At 47.8% G+C, this 19,256-nt stretch overlaps 1 protein-coding gene across 1 annotated transcript; it reads right to left on the bottom strand.

The window, feature by feature from the left end:
- Positions 1-17,891: 17,891 nt before the first annotated feature.
- On the bottom strand, positions 17,892-18,739 carry LOC149364045 (uncharacterized protein B0403.1-like). The gene has a single exon (XM_089570019.1). The coding sequence runs from the start codon at positions 18,605-18,607 to the stop codon at positions 17,897-17,899; it is 711 nt and encodes a 236-aa protein (XP_089426145.1). The 5' UTR covers positions 18,608-18,739; the 3' UTR covers positions 17,892-17,896.
- Positions 18,740-19,256: the final 517 nt, after the last annotated feature.

Raw genomic sequence — 19,256 nt, 5'->3', positions numbered from 1 at the left:
CGTTTTGCTCGTTCGGAAAGCTCTCTATGCGCTCTTCTCGCCTCCCGCCGAGTGGAGGAGGCATAATGGAGCTCTTCCGATTGGTATCTCTCCTGTTGCAGCTGCATTGCTGGAAAGAAAGACGAATTCTTCTAATGGTGGTGTTGGACTTGGGCCCGTTTAATCTAGCGTTGCAATCGGCTCAATATACATCTATGCATGTCTCCAGTATACACTGACTTTCAAGTGTGCCTCGAGCATACGGTAATGTGTTTCCTTCTGCGAGTCTGATTCGTGTGTAACTTCTACTCGAGTATATCTGACGCGCTTTCGTACAGAGCAGTTTTCCTCATCTTTCAGTGGAAAAATTCCCTTACGCAAGGCTTCAGATTTAGCTTATTTCACGCCATACCTGCAGAAATAGTAAACATGAAATCACGTCACTCCCTCATCTACATATTGAAGACAGCGCGATTTTTGCTAATGTAAATGCTGACGCATGCTGTCTACAACGGCAGAAATATTCGCGAGTAGGCACTACAATGATGAAGACAAGCGCCGTAGTAGCTAGTTTCTTCAATGAAGAGGCGATAATCGTGTGGAAATATGTGTTTCTGTAAAAATTTACCAGTCTAAAATAACTAACTTGGGGACGCGCGCGAACAGCAACGACAACAGCTATTACTGATAAATTTCTTTGAATCCGAGGCACAGAACCTCTAAACACGGCAACATTTGGAAATAATGTGCTGAGAGCGAGATGCCTAATAAAAACTAGCTCATTGTCATAAAGAACAGTTGGCTTGCACCGAGCGACCGGCAGCGTATGGGAAGGTTGATGACCGGATGTGTGCTCTGAAGGGCCCGGTATGTGGGGTCGACTATTAATATACTGCGAAATTTTGAGCTTACCGTATCATAAATCGTCACCTGAAAGACAAACTCAATCTTGGCCTCTTCGCTTCGTTCTTCCACGGCAATTATTTTGATAGTACCGCTGACAGCAGTCGGCTACTGTCAGGTGGGCTAGTCCGTATTTCCGTGTTTCAAACCTGCTGGTTAGCGTGCGCACTGGGGCGTCAGGAAGTGACCTCAGGCAGGCATATGCAATGCTGGTCATCTCTTAATCCCATCAGCGTCGCGAGAAACCACACTTCAAGAAAAGGTCTCGTAGCACAAGCGCGGTTATTGAGTGCCCTTAATGATGGCCGGGCTTCAGCTATGAATCCATGGCTGACATGCCGTTTGTCCGCACCAATGCATGGTAACAGGCAACAGCGGTGATGGGGACGCGTGGCCGCACACTGCGATGGAAAGGCGAACGTAGAGGAGAGGAGGAGAGCTGGAGAGAAGGAGAGAGCCAATTACGTACTTTCCCTTTCCCCGCGAGGCAGCCGCAGTCGCTCGTTAATCACTGCGGAGTTATATCGGTGCCTTCAGTGGCGCATCCGGGCGAGCGGCGTACGGTGCGGGTTAATCGAACACCGTGTATCCTAACGGCGGCTTGAGCATGCATGACTGCCTGCAAGGCCGTTGGCGTACCCTTGGTGTCCCCTTCGCTATAACACGGCCACGGCGGCCGTGTTCGTTATTATAAGTACGCACTCAGTAGATCACGCCCCGTATGACTTATTAAGGCGTCTAGTCGGTGCCAGGTGTCGGGATAATGAAGTCCGTTAACGACGCTCGCGCGCAACCCCTCAATCCCTCCTTCCACCCACCTTCACCCCCAGCGACTAGTCGAAAGCACGATCTTCTGTCAAGATGGCGTGTGTGGGCTAGCCATTCGAGGAAGCTTGGTGGAAGAGAGCACCGGTCGAAGCATTTTCTTTCGCCCCTCTTCGATAGCCCCTCTTCGAAAGAAAAGCACGGCAGAAACGCCGCGTCCTCTAATTTTGCTTATAACCCCCCCCCCCCCCCTCCCATTTCCCCCTCTTTCGGAGATCTCACAAAAAGACACGCTAGAGCCGCATAACAAAAAAAGAAAGCTAACGAATGTAATGAGAGTGGTTTACTTAGGCATTGTGTAGAAGGAGGAGACTTTGCAGTTGTAGCTGTGCACCCATAGTAGGCCTCATCGGGAGCGGCAATATCAATACTGTCAGAACGGGCAGAAAAGGAGGCTGATTTTTTCCCGCTATATTCTTTTTAATATATAGATTCTAATGCTTGCTAGCCACAGTTTCACCGGCTTCCGTTTGCGTCCGCGCTTAGGGGCCCACGAAGATTGAATGATTGAGACTCAAGCTCATCTGGGTAATAGTAACGCAGTACCTCGTCTTTGGCATTGTGCACTTTATACCGACGTTGAACATGTACAATGCGTTGCGCAAATAAACGAGCGCCCTAGAATGATTTTCCCAGCTAAACGGGCGCATTGTTCGAGCTCAAATGTAGCATATAAATGACATTTGGTCTGCAGAACTGTTTTATACCACGTTTGTTTGGAGTACTTAGCCTATTAAACTATTAGATCAGAAAAAGTCGGATATTCACATCATCTGCGGCTACGACGATGGAAATTAAGCCGCTCTGTCAGCGATCGCACCGGTGGCGCCATATCGTTTGTCAGCCGTGGAGATTCGGGAAGGGATGATGGTCGGGTTGTTTTGCGAAAGATTTGAAGACGCTTTTTCAACCGCTTTATTGATGATCACAATAAACGTAGTTTGGCCGAAACTCTACTACCTTTCAGGTCTTTGGAGAAGGAGAATCTTCAAACATCCGAGTTTTCAGCGCCTTTTGTTGACCTACAAAAAACCTGTGTTTTAAACACTGCTTGTGGTGCGTTACTTGTGCGGCGAGACCATTGCTGTCGGCCTCAAATAATTATAAGGCGGGGTTTTCATTTGTCATTTAACGTAAAGACCGAACCTAGGACCTTGACTTTAGGAGCGTCATGCTGTACCGACTGAACAAAGTAATTAAAATCTTTTATAGAGGAACTTTATTTAAAACGTATGCGAACTAGGTAGAGCGCGCTTTCTTGTAAGCGAGATCTGTTAACGCTTTATAGTGGCCTTCCAATCGATTCAAGCGCTCCAAATCCTTTTGATATTGACATCTTGTCCCCGGCACGTTCATCTGTTTGCGAATACCTAAATACCTTGACAAAGAATGGTATTGAACCTATGATAAAAGACTACACAAGAGAAGAATACCTGGGTAAACATTTCATAGCTTCGTGTATTGATCATGTCAATTAAAGAGCTCCGTTTGCCGAGTCTTTCTCTTCGGTAGTTACATAGAAACTTTCAGACCACTACTTTGTGGGTTATCCCATCCTTTTTTCTTCTTTAAATAAATTGCACCCTAATGAGGAGCGAATTTCATATACGGACACTGCCACATTCGATAACCGTATAGCGGACTTTAACTGGGTCTCTCTCCTAGAGGAAGTTAATTATTCTAACGTCTATGACAGATTTTTACAGGTTATCAGTTCCATAACTGCCTAATCACAAAAGGTCAAATTAATCAAAAACGCAACCCAAATCTTCCTTGGTTAACATGCGACATTCTAAAGGCCATTGCAGAAAAAGACTCCCCCTGGACACTTTGCAAGCGTAGTCCCAATAACAAACGCCTCAAAGATAATGTCAGGTTGCTTGGGAATAAAGTTACTGCCAGGATTCGAGCTTCGAAACATAACTACTTCAATACGGCTTTTCATAAAAACCAACCCTCTTTATGTAAAACTTGGTCAACTATTAATTATCCTTTTGGAAGAAGCCCAAAGCGATCGGTTTGTGAATCAGTGGCTAAAGCCTTCAAAGACTTGCCCTCTGCGGCCCTGAGTTTAATGCGTTTTTCTCTCTGGTGTCCCGTAAGTTTCCTTTATACCACTATGAGCTTCCATGGTCTTTATATTGCACACCTTCTTCAGCTTATCTTTCTTCTATTACACCCTAGGATCTTCACAGCCTGATCTTTAGCAATACGTTTTGCTGGGCAAGTTGGAAGTACATATTTCCAGCGCCCGTGTCGTCTTCTCTTTCCTTGGTCCATTGTCCGTTTTTGCGCTGGTCCAAAATATGAACTGATCTTTAGATTCAGTTCCAAGAAAGCTTCAGGTATTGATAATATAAAAATGAGTGACCTCCAACATAATTTTACAATATTGCAATTGGTACTTTTCATTTTGAGCAGTTTTGTTACTGACTGCTTCATTCCACACAATTTAAAAGTGGCCATAGTTAAACCACTATATAAAAGTGGCTCGCTAAGGGCTATTGAAAATTACAGGCCTATTTCAATTCTACCTGCGATTGCGCAGATTCTCGAAAAGCACCTATTCCAAGTTATGTAGAGCTTTGTTCTCACGAACATTATATTATCAGGCGCAGTTTGGTTTTATTGAAGGTAAGGGAACGGTTTTGTTGTTAGAAAGCTTTACTGATATCCTTTACTCATGTTTCTATAATAATGAATTCGCATGTGGTCTGTTTTTGAACGCCAGCAAAGCTTTCGATTGCGTTCGTCATGACCTACTGCTGAAAAAACTTGATGTCGTGAGATTTAGGCGTCTGTTTAATGATCTGCTGAAAGACTATTTTTCTAATCGAGCGCAAGTTGTCGAAATAGGCAGACATCGAAGTGTAGAGACACTTTTGTCGGCAGGTGTTCCACAGGGCTGTGTTATTGCTTTTGATTTTCAGCTTATTCATAAAAGATTTGTGAAATGCTGTAGCAAAATGTTACATTTTTCAATACGCCGTTGACACGTTTTTGTTGTCAACAAATGCTTCGCTTCCTTCTGGAAATGGATACTCTTAGACCGGACGTGGTGCCTGTTATGGACTGGTTTTAAAAAATTCTATTTTAGTTACTCAACAAAAAAAAAAAAAACTAAAGTCGTCTGTTTTCATAATCCCCATGAAAAGCTTCCCTTTGTTGAACCTTTGTTTTTACATTCTTCACATTGTGTTAATTGTTGCATTCTATCAATTTTTCATACTTTTTGACAAAGATATGTCTTGGAATAGTCATCTTACCTTAGTATGTAGGAAGCTTCGTGGTTTATCATGCGTACTATACAATGCCCGATATTTATTTCCTTTCCAGACTCGCGTACTTATTGCACAATCCCTTATTTATGGTATCCTCAGATATGGAGTCAATGTGTTGTACCACTGCTCAAAAGCTTGGCGAATGAAATGAAATCCATTACTAAGGAACATTCTCCGATCCGTGGAATACAACATGGACGTTTCACCTGACTGTAATTGATTTTAGTTTATACAACTCACCTCTTTTAATGCCCTTTTTTATGATGTAGTTATTCGTGCTCCCTTTTGGTAAAGGGAATATTTGGTTCCTTTCATTATTGTTCGTTCTTTTCGACATCACCCTCGTTTTACGGTACCTCACTGCTACACTCATTACGGCCGCTTCACTCGTTATTATATAGACCCAAAATATTTAATTGTCGGCCTGATTCTATCTTTTCAGTTTCTTCGTTCTCGCAATTAAAACATTTGCTAAAAACTGCTGTGTCGTTAACTTAAACTGTTTCTTGTTCTTGTTTTCTTATTAAGGTTACTTTTGTTTGCTTGTTTTGTCACGCATGTATTGCAATATCTTCGCCATTCACCGGATGCCCAGCACTGCCCTACAATCCTTTTTGGCTTGGGCAGACCTGTCTTAAAAATGTAAACATTTTTCTGGAAAGTAAGGGTGTTTATTATTATTATTATTCCAGGATTTCGAAATGATTTCTCATAACTGTAAAAGAACCAAGGCAAGCCTACCATAAAATATGACGGCTTTGAATATTTCTTGTAGCGCACTATAATTTTAGACTATAAGGCTATTAACGCACCTCACGTACATGGAATGAAAATAGTTTCCCTAACTCCGAAGGTAGGAGCTTTGGAATCAGAAGGCTGAGTCACCACCAAAAGTTTGACGACAAACAGGCATGCAGTTCTGTCAGAAAAAGTGTTCGCTATTCACATCGCCAGCACCCGGAGTTAGATTTTGGTTTTTGTTCTTCGACGATTTTGTTCAAGACACTGCGAAGGACCTTAGGGTTTAAAGCACGTGAGTGAGGTCGTCCGCTTGTTCCTTGTGTTACTCTGGTGGAGGGCAGTACTTCATGCATGGTTGAAATTGGATGAAATTTATTGACAGAGAGTAGGATTTTCCTGCGGAGTCAAACATTTCCCGGCAAGTTTGTTTGCGGAAGTCCAAAGAAAAAAAAGAACGAAGGACATGCGATTGAATGGAGATATTTTTTTTGCTAGTTCGGGTCACTCTTGGCATGAAGTATGTACAAAGATTTAAAAAAAAGCAGCCCTCCCCTCCCCTCCCCCCCCCCCCAAAAAAAAAATTAACGGGAAAGCAGCGATTACTCATGGAAGCAGAATGCTTTGCGAAAAAAATTGATGTGTTCGCTCTTCTTTGGAATTGGAAATTTTCTTTGGAAATTTTTTGAAAAATTTGGCATCAATACAAGTATTCTTTGAACTGTAAACGAATTTTATTAGTTTATTGCTTCCATCCGGATTTTTCGCTCACTGCTAATGACGACGACGTCGACGGCAACGACGCCGACGACAACGACGGCGCCAGTTTTTCGGCGACAAGGGACCCTTAACGCTGTAGCTTTAAAAAGTTCCACATACCGGCGGGGAACTCCCTACCTTTCCTTTCTCTCTCTCTCCCTCTTTTTTTTTTCAGTCTTCCAAGCATCCTTGCCCCCGCCCCGTGTGGCTATTTATTGGCAACTTCCCTTTTTCGTTTTCATTTCTTTCTCGCATTCAGCGTAAGCCAAGGTGTTTGTTATTGCTCTTTACTTCAAGAAAGTTGCTCTTTTATAGCAAACAGGCTAATGTTCGACGTAAGTACAGACCGCGTAAAATTTACACCGTTACGCTTATTTTAAGGCAAGAGCCTTTCCCATACTACCGTCCGTCCGTTAACAAAGCGTATCCCACGCTTTTAACTGGGGAACTAAAAAGATAAAAGAAAACGAACGGCTGCTACAGATAGAGGAGGAAAAAAGCAACCTAAAACTTAAGTTTGATGACTATAGAGTAATTAGTTAACTAATTATAGACGAAAATGTCCAAATTGCGTTGAAATAGCGCGGAAGTCGATATAGCCACGAAAACGGTGTGACGTCACATCCACCAGAAGTCGTCATGGCATAGTAAAAATTGGTTTATGGTTTATGGAGTTTAACGTCCCAAAGCGACTAAGGCTATGAGAGACGCCGTAGTGAAGGGCTCCGGAAATTTCGACCACCTGGGGTTCTTTAACGTGCACTGACATCGCACAGTACACGGACCTCTAGAATTTCTCCTCCAAAGAAATTCTAGCCGCCGCGGCCGGGATCGAACCCGCGTCTTTCGGGTCAGCAGCCGAGCACCATAACCGCTGAGCCACCGCGGCGGCCATAGTAAAAATTGTCACAGAACGGTCGGAAAAACGTCAGATTTGTGTCAAATTAGATGGGAAAATGTGTAATTAAGCGTAATTAACACTTAAGATTCCAGAAAGATGTATAACTTGGGTATCAATATAGCCACAAGAACAGTGTGACGTCACATCCACCGGAAGTCGTCACGGCATAGTGTTTTTGGCTTTCACCTCTCAATACTTTAGTTGCCAAAGTGTCCTCGCAATTTTTAGAACATATTATGTACACGAGAGATTAGGGTCAAGGGTAAAAATCCGCATGAACACTGGTACGAGGCGATGCCTCTTTTACTCGGAGAGTAGGCTCCGCGAATTTCACATATTTTATGCGAAGCATACTACTTTAACTACCACTTCAGCCCTTCACCGTGGTTATGCGCCTCCAAATCACGTGATACATGACGTCACACCACGTGACACGATGACGTCACGACAGTAGAGAAACGGGGGCCCACCTTGCGCTGTCGCTGTGGTTGTGCGCCTCCAAATCACGTTATTCATGACGTCACACCACGTGACACGATGACGTCACGACAGTGGAGAAACGGGGGCCCACCTCGCGCCGTCGCTGTGGGTGTGCGCCTTCAAATCACGTGACACGATGATGCCACACCACGTGACACGATGACGTCACGGCAGTGGAGAAACGGGGGCCCACCTCGCGCCGTCGCTGTGGTTGTGCGCCTCCAAATCACGTGATACATGACGTCACACCACGTGACACGATGACGTCACGACAGTGGAGAAACGGGGGCCCACCTCGCGCCGTCGCTGTGGTTGTGCGCCTCCAAATCACGTGATACATGACGTCATACCACGTGACACGATGACGTCACGACAGTGGAGAAACGGGGGCCCATCTCGCGCCGTCGCTGTGGTTGTGCGCCTCCAAATTACGCGACACGATGATGCTTCGCATTCTCCAGGCTTAACCAAGTTAAGCCTCAGCCATTTTTTTGATCGTTTAATTCAACATCAGCTTTTTCTTAAACTTGTTCGTTTACGCCCCACTGGATGACACATGCTTACCGGCGAGGGTTAACTTAATTTTCGCCGTCGTGGCGTCAGTCAAGCGTTAGAGCCGATACCTTTCTCTTCTTAATTTTGTTTCGCTGCAGAAGTTCGAAGATTGGAAGTTACGAACATTTGACGTAAACACTAGAAATGTATCGGAGCGGCAACTACCCCGCCCGCCGCGATGCTATAGCTACATGACGCCGAACGTACCTTGCTGATTTGTCGACGTCTTACGCCGTTTTACGCTTTACTTGCTGTTGAGACATCGTATTTGGCAGTGGCTTTGTTTTTTAACTAGGGCGTTTTTGCTTTGCGTATAAAAGAAAAACAACCAAGACTGAACTTTTGAGAGCTAATTGTTTGTTACGTCATTATAGATTTTTACATTGACACTTCTTCCGGTTTGATAAATTTTGAGGAAGGCGGTACAGTGAGATGGGGACCGTCAGCTTTCGCCACGCTTGTTCGCACTTATTCGCTTGCTGGCTAGTCTGGCGACAGCGAAGAGTCAGCTGCGATGATCGCATTGAATCCATGTGCTCGCTTTTAGCGGCATTTAGTACTGCTACAAAAGTTTCTTATATCTGCCTTGAGTGCACTGAGAAACAAACACGAAGATACAACAATAGACTTGTTATCTCCACCAAATGATTAGCTTAAGGACAACGACGAGAATCAGTACCTGAATAATCAACAAAGATGAGGAATGGATATGCAGATGGTAAATGTCGGAGCTGTGGTATGCCTTGATAAAATATTGACATTCCGCTTCTCGGCGAAGCGTACTTCGTTCTGCTGCCTAGAATGGGTTCGCCAATGAAAGCCGTCGTCTTTGTTTTAAATTATCTACCTTACTATGTTGTGGTTTACGGGACGTCAAAGCTGTTTTCTGTAAATCGTGCATTTCGGTAGCTTCCTCAGCTTGTTTCTTGACATATGAAAACGAGACTCACGAATGAGGCTTGAGCTCTGCTTCGTATCACGCGAACTGAAGTCGTCGGCGTTTCACCAACCGGAGCGTTTTCACCTGAACAGTATGTGAGGAGGTGACGATAGGGACATACCGCGAGGGTCGTGGCACATAGCAGTGCTTAGAGTTGGGGGGGGGGGGGGGGGGGGGATGGTAGCAGAGAACAATTCATTAGCGGCTGGCTCGTCGAACTGCCCGAGAAGCGACCGGAGTGCACTCGCCTCCTCTATTCCGGTCCCCTGCCAGGAAGTGATGAGCTCGGATCACACTGAAGATGTTTCAGGCGAGAGGCTTTCTTGGAACGGCGCCCTCGACGCTTGGATGCACCATCAGAGTAAATGAGCTTCTGAGCGCGTGTCTTTGTGGGACCAAAGGATGGATCAAAGCCGACTTCGTCATAGGAAGCAAGTCATAGCTCAAAGCATGTCGGTAAAGTGAAAGTTCTTTCTAACCTCAGGTATTTGTGCGTAAGATTTCTACGCTGATCCCTCGGAATGAGACAGGTGCGCGGTGCATGTGACCTCACAAAAGGCCCTGTGTTCCCGCGCCATGTGCCTATGCCTACAGCCACCTTAAGGCATTATTAAAACTGAAGCCTAGTTTAATGAGGCGGCCTTGTAAAAACGACGGAAACTAACTGCGGCAGTCCTCTCGAGTACACCATGAGTCTTTGAGTGTTGATCAGTAACATTTAAAACTGGAGAAGAGGCTTGTGTTTATAGGAAGGCTGAAGGGTGAGGGGGGACTCTAATTCTTTATCCTCATCTGCCTGGCGCTGTGGAAGCTTTTGTTAATTTTGCGTTAGCCTAAACAAACAGCGTATGAAGCCTGGAGCTTTCCACTGCGCAAATCATCGGCCGTTATGCGTTCAGGGGGAGTATTGCAAGCCCCTGTCAAGTGTGTTTGTGTATTTTTTTTCTTACATAGCCACCTCGGAAACTCCATTTACATTGAATTCATATTGCGCAGCTCTTCCTCCATCCCTACTCCCCAATTCCCCACACAACCAAAGTTTGTAACTCAGCTACTTCTGGATGCGAAACGCGGGCCTGCGAGGGCGCTCCAGTTCGGCTCTGCGTTCCTCTCAGGAAATTAGGGATGGAAATTTCCGGCGACCAGTGAGCGTGACCGTTCGCTTTCGGCGGGGCTTTGGTCTCGCGCGAGAGAGGCGTGCTCGTCTATGAACGCTTTGATGGTGGCTCCAATGGCGGATGGTGACAGAGGAAGTCCCGTGACAGGAAGCAACGTGAGGAGTGGGCTCAACCCCGGAAACTGCAGGAGCTAATACCAAGAACCAGGCACTTGTGTGCTGCACGCAGAAGCGCGCTCTTTAAGTTCTTGTACCAAATGCTAGTATGCGTGCTGGGAGAATAGGCTCGATAAGGGCACTGCGGATAGAGAAGAGAAAGTTCGTTATAAGGGGCGCAACGTCACGATATTTAGTACAAACGCTGAGACTAGGATCGGTCGTAGTGCTCTTAAAGAGCAAGCCCAAGCGTGGGAGCGTCGAGCCATTTCTCTTCTTCCTGTTACTTTCTGCAACGAATGTAAAAAGTTTGTCGACGATTACGTTACTTCCTAATGCGAAATTTCAGCGCAGCTCATCAGCTGTTTCAGCTGATGAGCTGAAACTAGCATACTGACTGGGGATACACAACCACGACACATCGAGGTCGCAGGCTCTGGCTGCTCCTGCAGAACCTCCAAATTACTGGGCACAACACGTTTCAGACGCCTACGCGGGTCGGTAATAGTGTCAGCATGGACACCAGTCCGGACCTGACGCTGAGCTGCTACATCCGCGGTGTTACCTGGAACACAACACAGCATACACTGGGAAGTGATCATTACATTATACAAATCACTGTCCCATACAAACCACCCCGTCACGCAAATACAACACACAAACTCATTAACTGGGATGCCTTTCGCGCTGTACGCACCGCCCTCCCAGACACTCCCATCGCGGACATCGACGCATGGGTGCAATCACTCGCGCATGACGTTCACCACAACACGCGACACATATTGAAACTACAACCGAAACCCCTACACTCGACACACGCCTAGCCCACCTCTGGGAGGCTTATCACAGCCTCCTGGAACGCTGGAAAGGCAACAAACTTAACAGGGCACTTAAAAAGCGGCTGGACGCGCTGCAGACACCAATTCAACAACACTCTGAGGAGCTCTGCCGGTCCAACTGGGGACAGATATGTGACGGCATCGCAGGAAACCTGTCTAGCAAACGCGCATGGCAACTCCTCCGACACCTCATTGACCCCACACACGCCAAATCAGCAACAAAACACCACGTGACACGCCTCACAAACGAACACATTGACGATCCCGACACCCGCCTAGACACACTTCAAACCATGTACACCTCTCCAGGCGCCCCACACCTCTACCCCACTACACAGGACAAGCAAATTCCACACTCGACACCGACATCACGGAGACGGAAGTCAGAGCGGCCCTCCTGATTATCCGCGCCAACTCCACACCTGGTGCAGACCAAATTACAAACTCCATGCTCCGTAATCTGGACTACCGATCGATCACCCAGATTACGAAATACTTCAACCAGTGCCTGAGGGAGGGTAGCCTCCCGCAGTCGTAGCGCCACGCGAAGGTAATATTCATACCAAAACCCAACAAACCACTTACCATTCAAAACCTTCGCTAGATTTCGCTAACCTCATGCCTCGGGAAGCTCCTCGAGCATGTTGTGTTAGCGAGACTCAGAAGTCACATGGCGGACAACAATCTTTACCCGCATTATATGGTGGGATTCCGCCCCCATCTATCCGCACAGGACGCCATGCTGCAACTCACAAACAACCTTTTTGACCCGCTTCTTCCAGGTCATACTAAGGCAGTCTTAGCTTTGGTTCTTTCCAACGCTTTTGATCGCATTGCACATCAGGCGATCATGACTGGCCTATCCCCATTGGTTGTGGGTGTGCGCACGTATGCCTACATTCAACCATTCTTCACTGACCTCACAGCGGAGACACACTTCGGCCCTTTCCCCCTCCTACACGCTTCAGAGTATCGGCACCACTCAAGGGTCCGTCCTTTCTCCCTTTCTCTTTAACATTACTCTCATCCCCCTCGCCCGAAAATTGGCAACTATTCCCCACCTGAAGCACACTCTTTATGCCGACGATATCACCCTGTGGACCACCCACGGCAGTGACGGCGGCATAGAGAACACCTCACAGGAAGCAGCCACACTCACCCAAAATTACGCACGGACCATCGGACTATCTTGCTCCCCAGAGAAGTCTGAACTGCTCCTCATCCGTCCTAAGAACCACCGCTGTCCCCGCTCCCCCATTGCCATTGAACTGAATAGTGACCCGGTACCTGAGGTTGGCACCCTCCGTGTATTGGGCCTGCACATCCAGAACGATGGCAAAAACACCCCCACCCTCAAGAAACTCAAGCAGGTTGTGGGCGCGATATGCGCCTCATTCGAAGAGTTTCGGGGCATCACAGAGGCATGAAGGAGCGCGGCCTATGTCGCCTCATTCACGCCTTTGTCCTCAGCCGTGTGCTGTACACTACCCCATACTTACAACTATCCAAACATGACATAAACGCTTTGGATGCTTTGATTCGCAAGGCATTCAAGGTAGCACTTCACCTTCCCCTCAACACACCCACAGACAGATTACTAGGCCTGGGCCTCCACAACAAGATCGGGGAACTGGTGGAGGCCCACCGACAGGCCCAATACATCAGGCTCACACAAACCTCCACAGGTCGGTATATCCTGGACTCCCTCGGAATCAGAATACCGGCCAACGACCCAACCCTCCTCGCCATCCCACGATCCCTTCACCGGGAGCTCCTCATCAGGCCGCTCCCGAGGAATATGCACCTGTCGCACCATGAGCAGCGCCGTAGAGCCCGTGCGAAGGCACTCCATCGAGCGTACGGCCCCGAGCCGGACGCCGTATGGGTGGACGCTGCCTGCACGGGTGATGAAGCGACAGCAGCTGTGGTGGACTCCTCTTTATCCGCCCTCTTCACACTACCTCTCCCTCCAGACACCTCCCCAGAAGCTCCAGAGGAAGCCGCCATTGCACTTGCTATCACCCGCACGGAAGCCTGGTATATTTTAAGTGATTCTAAAACTGCGATTCTAAATTTTTCTCGAGGCCGAGTCCATATGTCCCTGCTTTTGGCATACTGGACTCGCCCAATGCACCCCCGCCCGCCAAGTGGAGCTGATATGGGTTCCCGCGCACTCCGGGAATCCCGGAAACGAGGCCGCCAACCTTTTAGCCCGAGGTTCTTTAAACCGGGCTCAGGTGCCCTCGGATCGGGGATTCACGAAGGAGCGCATGCACTCATTCAGCGAGCTGACGCAGACCTTCAGAGCCTCACGCCAGCTCTACCACCCGCCCCACCCCTCCGTAGATAACAAACAAGCAACGCTCTGGCGCAGACTACAGACACACTCTCTTCCCTCACCCCTTACCCTAGCCCACTATCATCCGTCTTTCCCTACTCCGGCATGCGCCCTATGCCCAGAACCCTTCGCTTTTTCCCTCCACATCCTTTCCCTCTGCCCGGCGGACCCTCCCCCGCGGGACCTAGAGAACCTGCAGACCTGGGAGGACTGGGAGCTCCTGCTGCGCTCGGAGGACCCGGACCTGCAGACCATCGCCACCGGCCGGGCTGCCAGTGTTATGGACCTTAGGAACATAAACACTTGAGTGCAGTGGGGTCGTGCGGGGAGCCTGGGGCATGCCTCGAATTCCTTGTACAATAAAGTTTTTTTTCTCTCTCTCTCTCTTTTTCCTTGGAAATGGCACTTAATATCGATAGTTCAGTAGGCTGGGAAACGCTGCTGCGGAGCTCGGACCCCGAGAACCAGCGAAAGCTCGTCCGACTGGCTGAGGCGGCCGCGGAGGAACAACACATCACGGCCAGCATCCAAGGAGGTGTCTATACCCTGACATCCTCGGCCTGCGATGTTGGGGCGCGCACATTCTCTGTTGGACATTAAATGTTTGTTCTCTCTCTCGCTCCGCGTGTCAAACGGCCAACCGAGGGAGTGGGACGTGGCGCTGCGGACGCCGACGCCGGCGCGAAACTGAGGAGCGAGCTGATAAGAGCTACCGCTCGAAGAGAAAGAAAGGTAGCTAGGTAGATAGGTAGCTGATGGGAGAGACGGTATACCTGAACAAATTCAGGGGCAGTTAAACGCAGTAAGTGCTCATCGTGAAACCTCTCGCTGCCTTTTTTTTTCTAATTCGCCTTGAAAACTCCCAATATGACTGTAGAAACGGTTGGCCCCAGCCTATCCTGCTCTCTTTGGTTCTTTGGTTGCCCCCCTCCCTCCTTTGTTTCTGAACTTCGTCTTTACGCAAGGCAAAAATAGATTTATCGGAGCAGGCGCGTAAGATATGGGCGTCAAGTTGCCGACTACAATTTTTTTTTTGTGGAGCGCTGATATTTATAGTACTACTTATGTTGGGGAGGCTTTCTCCACGGGACCTGCATGCGCCGCGCGCGAACTGTGGCCGAGAGCACTTCGGTGCCGTAAAGTGCAGTGCGTGGAGGATGAACACGACGAAATTTTTTGCATATCGCGTTCTATTATATAACACACTCCGATCAATATGCACCTCTCGCATGCTCCCCGCAAAGCTGCGGACTCTACGTGCTTCTCCTGCTCCGGGCTCTCCTCAGCAGCAGCTCGTGACAGCGCGTAAGCGCAACACGGTCAGGTCCACCTCTTCTTGCTTCTTGGCACGTCCCTAGGCCGTCCTCAGTCACGTCCAGGGTCCGCATCCGTCGGGCCCGAGCGGGGTCCGCCGTTCTATCCTTCCGCTCCCGTGCGTGGGCTGCTGCGATCCATGGCCGATGAGCTTCGGGACGGCTCGGCGCGCGTACCTGCTAGGCAGAGAAGCTTTCGCACTGACCATCCCCATTTACTATACCGCGGCTCAGAAGCGGGATGTCATTCCCGTATTCATGAGCCGCACAGAATATTTCCTCCACCCCCTTTCGTCGTAATATGCGAGCCGGAGGAAGGCCTTGTCTTTGAGCACGCTCAAGCGGACCCGTGTGGGCATTACGTAGCGCGTATCTTGCACCAGCGCAAGCAAAAATCAGTGTTAGGCCGTAGTACTTGCCAGAGTTGTAAAAGAGTGGGGAGGACAGCTGCGCATACGTGCTTTGAGAGCGCGAGAGGCGGGGCGCTTCGCGCTGTACGCTAGTTCATCGAACCTAATAATGCGTGCCTGTATTCGAGAAGATAGCTTTTCATCGCGTACCCATTTATACTTCTGTGGAACGTATCGATCTCTCTATGGCGAGATAGAAGTATATGTCTTCTTGGTCGAAAGGGAAGGGTGCTTAACCGTAGTCAAGAAGGCCACGCCCAGCTCTTTTCGCGTGGTTTCTTGCTAAGACGCGTAGAAGCCATCTCTATCATAACGATTTCAACCTCTGCACTGCAAGGTTTCACCTCAATGTATCTTTGTAGAGGGACGGATGTCCCTTTTTAATCGAGGGTCCAAGTAAACTTATGTTATGTCAATTATCGCGGTGCACGATGTTAGCGCGCAATGTTTGTGCGCGGTTTATTTTGCGCGGTTTTCCACCCGGCGTGCTTCCCCCGCGCGTAAGGACTCTCTTGAACTTTTTGGACACTGTGTTTTTGAGCACTTGCGTTCCCTGTGAGTGTGTGTGCACCGGGCGACATCGGTCGCCGTAATGTACCTTTGTTTTTGTAGAGGGACAGATGTCTCTTTTTTTGATCGAGGGTCCAATAAACTTCTCTTAATCGCGATGGATGATTGCAATGTGTTGTTTTGAAATATGCATTACCAGTCTGGTGGCTCACCATATATACCGGGGACCATATGCCGCTATCGGAGAATTTATTCTCCCAACCTAGCAGATCCCAAAACCTGAGCAGATGGAGAATGGTCATGGCCAACTTTACTATTGGTCATGGCATTGCTTTTATTGCCTTAGCAATACTACTGAAGGTTTCGGCTCGTCGCGTAGCCCCGGTCGGTAGGGATGGATGACCACGAACCGCTGCTGCGCCGAGCAGGTGGCGCGCCGTTGCTTCAGCCGCGCTACGCCAGATGGCAGCGCCGTCGGCGTGCCGCGCGGCAACGGCGAGAGCAGTTTGCTGTGTTTACGACATTTGGCGCCACTAGGAGGTCCGCCACTTCTGGCCTTCGAAGCCGGCGTTAGCAGCATTGGCGCGCAGTGCGAAACGCTGCTCCGCAGCTTGTGTGCCAACGTAGTGACTCTTAAACAACCCTGCTGTAATTAGCCTAACTTCTAGTCAGACCACATAAATAAATAACCCCTAGTAGAAAATTGGTCGTGTTGGGGAATCGAACCAAGGTCTCTGGAGTGCGAAACGAGCACGATAACCCCTCCGCCATGCCAGCTCGATGGTTTGGAATGAACAAAGGCGCGTCTAGTGAATACGGTGTCTTCGTTAACTACCATCTTCCTCCCTTCCCGTTAAGGCGAGGTTCAGGTGTCCACCGACATATGCGAGACAGATACATTTCCTTTCCTCAAAAACGAATTTACCGACGAGCAAGGCGTACAGCCGAACGGGCGATGGCGTTCTGTGGACTCCCTGGCAGCGTGGCGAAATGGTCACGTGACCAAATATGGCGGTGCCCATGCTCCCGCGCTGTAAAGCGTCTATAAATGCGCGCTTGCCTTGGCGTGAACGCTGCGACGCGCGTCTTTTCTTTCCTTTTTCTCTTTCCTTTGATCTTTTAACTCTCCTCTATCTGCACGTCGCAGCGGTGGTGGCTTGGCTCGAGCCAGTAGGCAGGCCCGTGCAATTTCTTTTACATCCTTCTCTCAGTCACAACAACAACAACCACAACAACAATGCTTTGCTATGCTATGCAGTCCTCTAAGAAGAAGTGGCAGCGGCAGGATGAAGCAAGAAAGCGACAACGTGCACAAGAGACGGCAGAACAGCGTGAAGAACGCCTTGCAAAGCGTCGTGCTAAGGATGCAGCTCGGCGACAACGTTCTACCTCGCTAAGTGGTTCCACGTCATCGGTCACCGATGAATATCAACACCTGACTGCTCAGGAACGCCGCAATGCTACCAGGCGAAGGCAGCGCACCGAAGAATCGCCAGAAAACGCGCGCTAAGACTCGAAAAACAGCGGATTACCGAGGTTGCCATTGCTTACGCAATTTACCCGGTTTAACCAGAGCTAACTGACATTTTTTTACCAGGAAAGTATGGCTGAAGTTTTTTTTTTTATTTAAATACCCTAAAGGCCCTTTACAGGCATTACATAGGGGGTTAAAGAAAAACAATAAAGCAATCATATTACATAACACAGTGAAAATATCACAAAGCATAAACAAACATGAGCTCAGATAAATAGGGAAGACAACAGGATAAATAAAGTATTTTAAAACACGCACATACGTGGACCACATTGTTCAAGACAATCTAAAAAAGAATACACTTCTGATAATATTTCATTAAGGGCCAGCAAAGAGTAAGCTCTTCAGTTTGTTAAGAAATGCGTCGTAATTGTTTTCGAGAACAATTTCTGCAGGTAGTTTATTCCAGTGATAGATGGCAAGGAACAATGGCGAATGACGCATAAGTTCAGTGTGAGCTATCTGGGGTTGCACTTTGAAGCAGTGGTCTAATCGGGGGAAAATGCGATGTGCTGGTTTGATATGAGAATCTGTGAATGGCGAGTGATTGTGATACATCTTGTGAAAGTGACATAGCAGGGTTACAAGTCTTCGCTTTCCAAGAGAGCTTAAATTTAGAGATGATTTAATATCTGTGATGCTGGAGTAGCGCGCGTATTTCCTTGTGATAAACCTAGCAGCCTTATTTTGAAGTGATTCCAGTTTATCCGCAAGATAAGCTTGATGTGGGTTCCAGATGAAAGCGGCATATTCTAGTTGTGATCTGACTAAAGTTGTGTATGCTAAAAGTTTGGTCGCCTGATTTGCAAAGTACAAGCTACGCCTAATGAAACCCAGGGTTTTGTATGCTTTAGTGGTGATATATTCAATGTGTTTGTGCCATGTTAAATCAGAAGAAATGTAGACACCTAGGTATTTGATTGCAGGAACTTTTTCAATGGCCATGTTACCGATAGAATAAAAGATGGGTTCAGTGACTCTAGCCGTCGTAAATGTTACAAGTTTCGTTTTCGAAACGTTTATTTCCATATGCCATTGTTCGCACCACTTAGCTATTTCATCAAGATCTGATTGCAAAGCATTAGTGTCATGAGAGTCAGTAATCTTTCTGTAAATAACACAGTCGTCCGCAAATAGCCTAATTGTAGAAGTGAGGTTGCTGCTTATGTCGTTGATGTAAATAAGAGAGAGGATTGGCCCGAGCACCGAGCCCTGGGGCACACCAGACTTTACATGGGTTAGTGCGGAGCAAAATTCATTGGCAGACATGAACTGCTGTCTGTTAGATAAAAAGTTAACAACCCAGTTCAAAACATTGCTGTTTATGTTAAGATTTTTAAGTTTAAATATAAGACGATTATGAGCAACTTTGTCGAACGCTTTTGCAATCATCACCATCATAGGGATAGAAAGAACATATTTGCGGGGTCTCAACTCGTAGTGAATGAGGCGTACAATTTACGCACCTCTACTAAAATTTCAGACGGCAGCTTTTTGGTGCCCGTTTCTGCGTTTCGCTGCGTCGCCGTGGCCATTGTTCCTCGCAACCAGCAGTGGACACCTTAGTCGCGCTTTAAGCTGCGAAGCCATTAGATGGGGAGCATGGAAAGCAGAGCAAAGGCGCATAACTTCCCCTTGGAACAGTGGACACCTCAATCGTGTTTTAAGCTAGGTGGCG

The sequence above is a fragment of the Amblyomma mixtum genome, chromosome 2 (genome assembly GCF_055824585.1).
Source record: "Amblyomma mixtum isolate Tamu chromosome 2, ASM5582458v1, whole genome shotgun sequence".
In the NCBI taxonomy this organism is placed as follows: Eukaryota; Metazoa; Arthropoda; class Arachnida; order Ixodida; family Ixodidae; genus Amblyomma; species Amblyomma mixtum.
Note: the sequence above shows the minus strand (reverse complement) of the source record. Positions and strands in the feature narration are given on the sequence as shown.

Bases quoted from the DNA above. Each gene is read 5' to 3' on its own strand.
- LOC149364045 (XM_089570019.1), bottom strand. From the start codon at position 18,607: ATGGAAATAAACGTTTCGAAAACGAAACTTGTAACATTTACGACGGCT.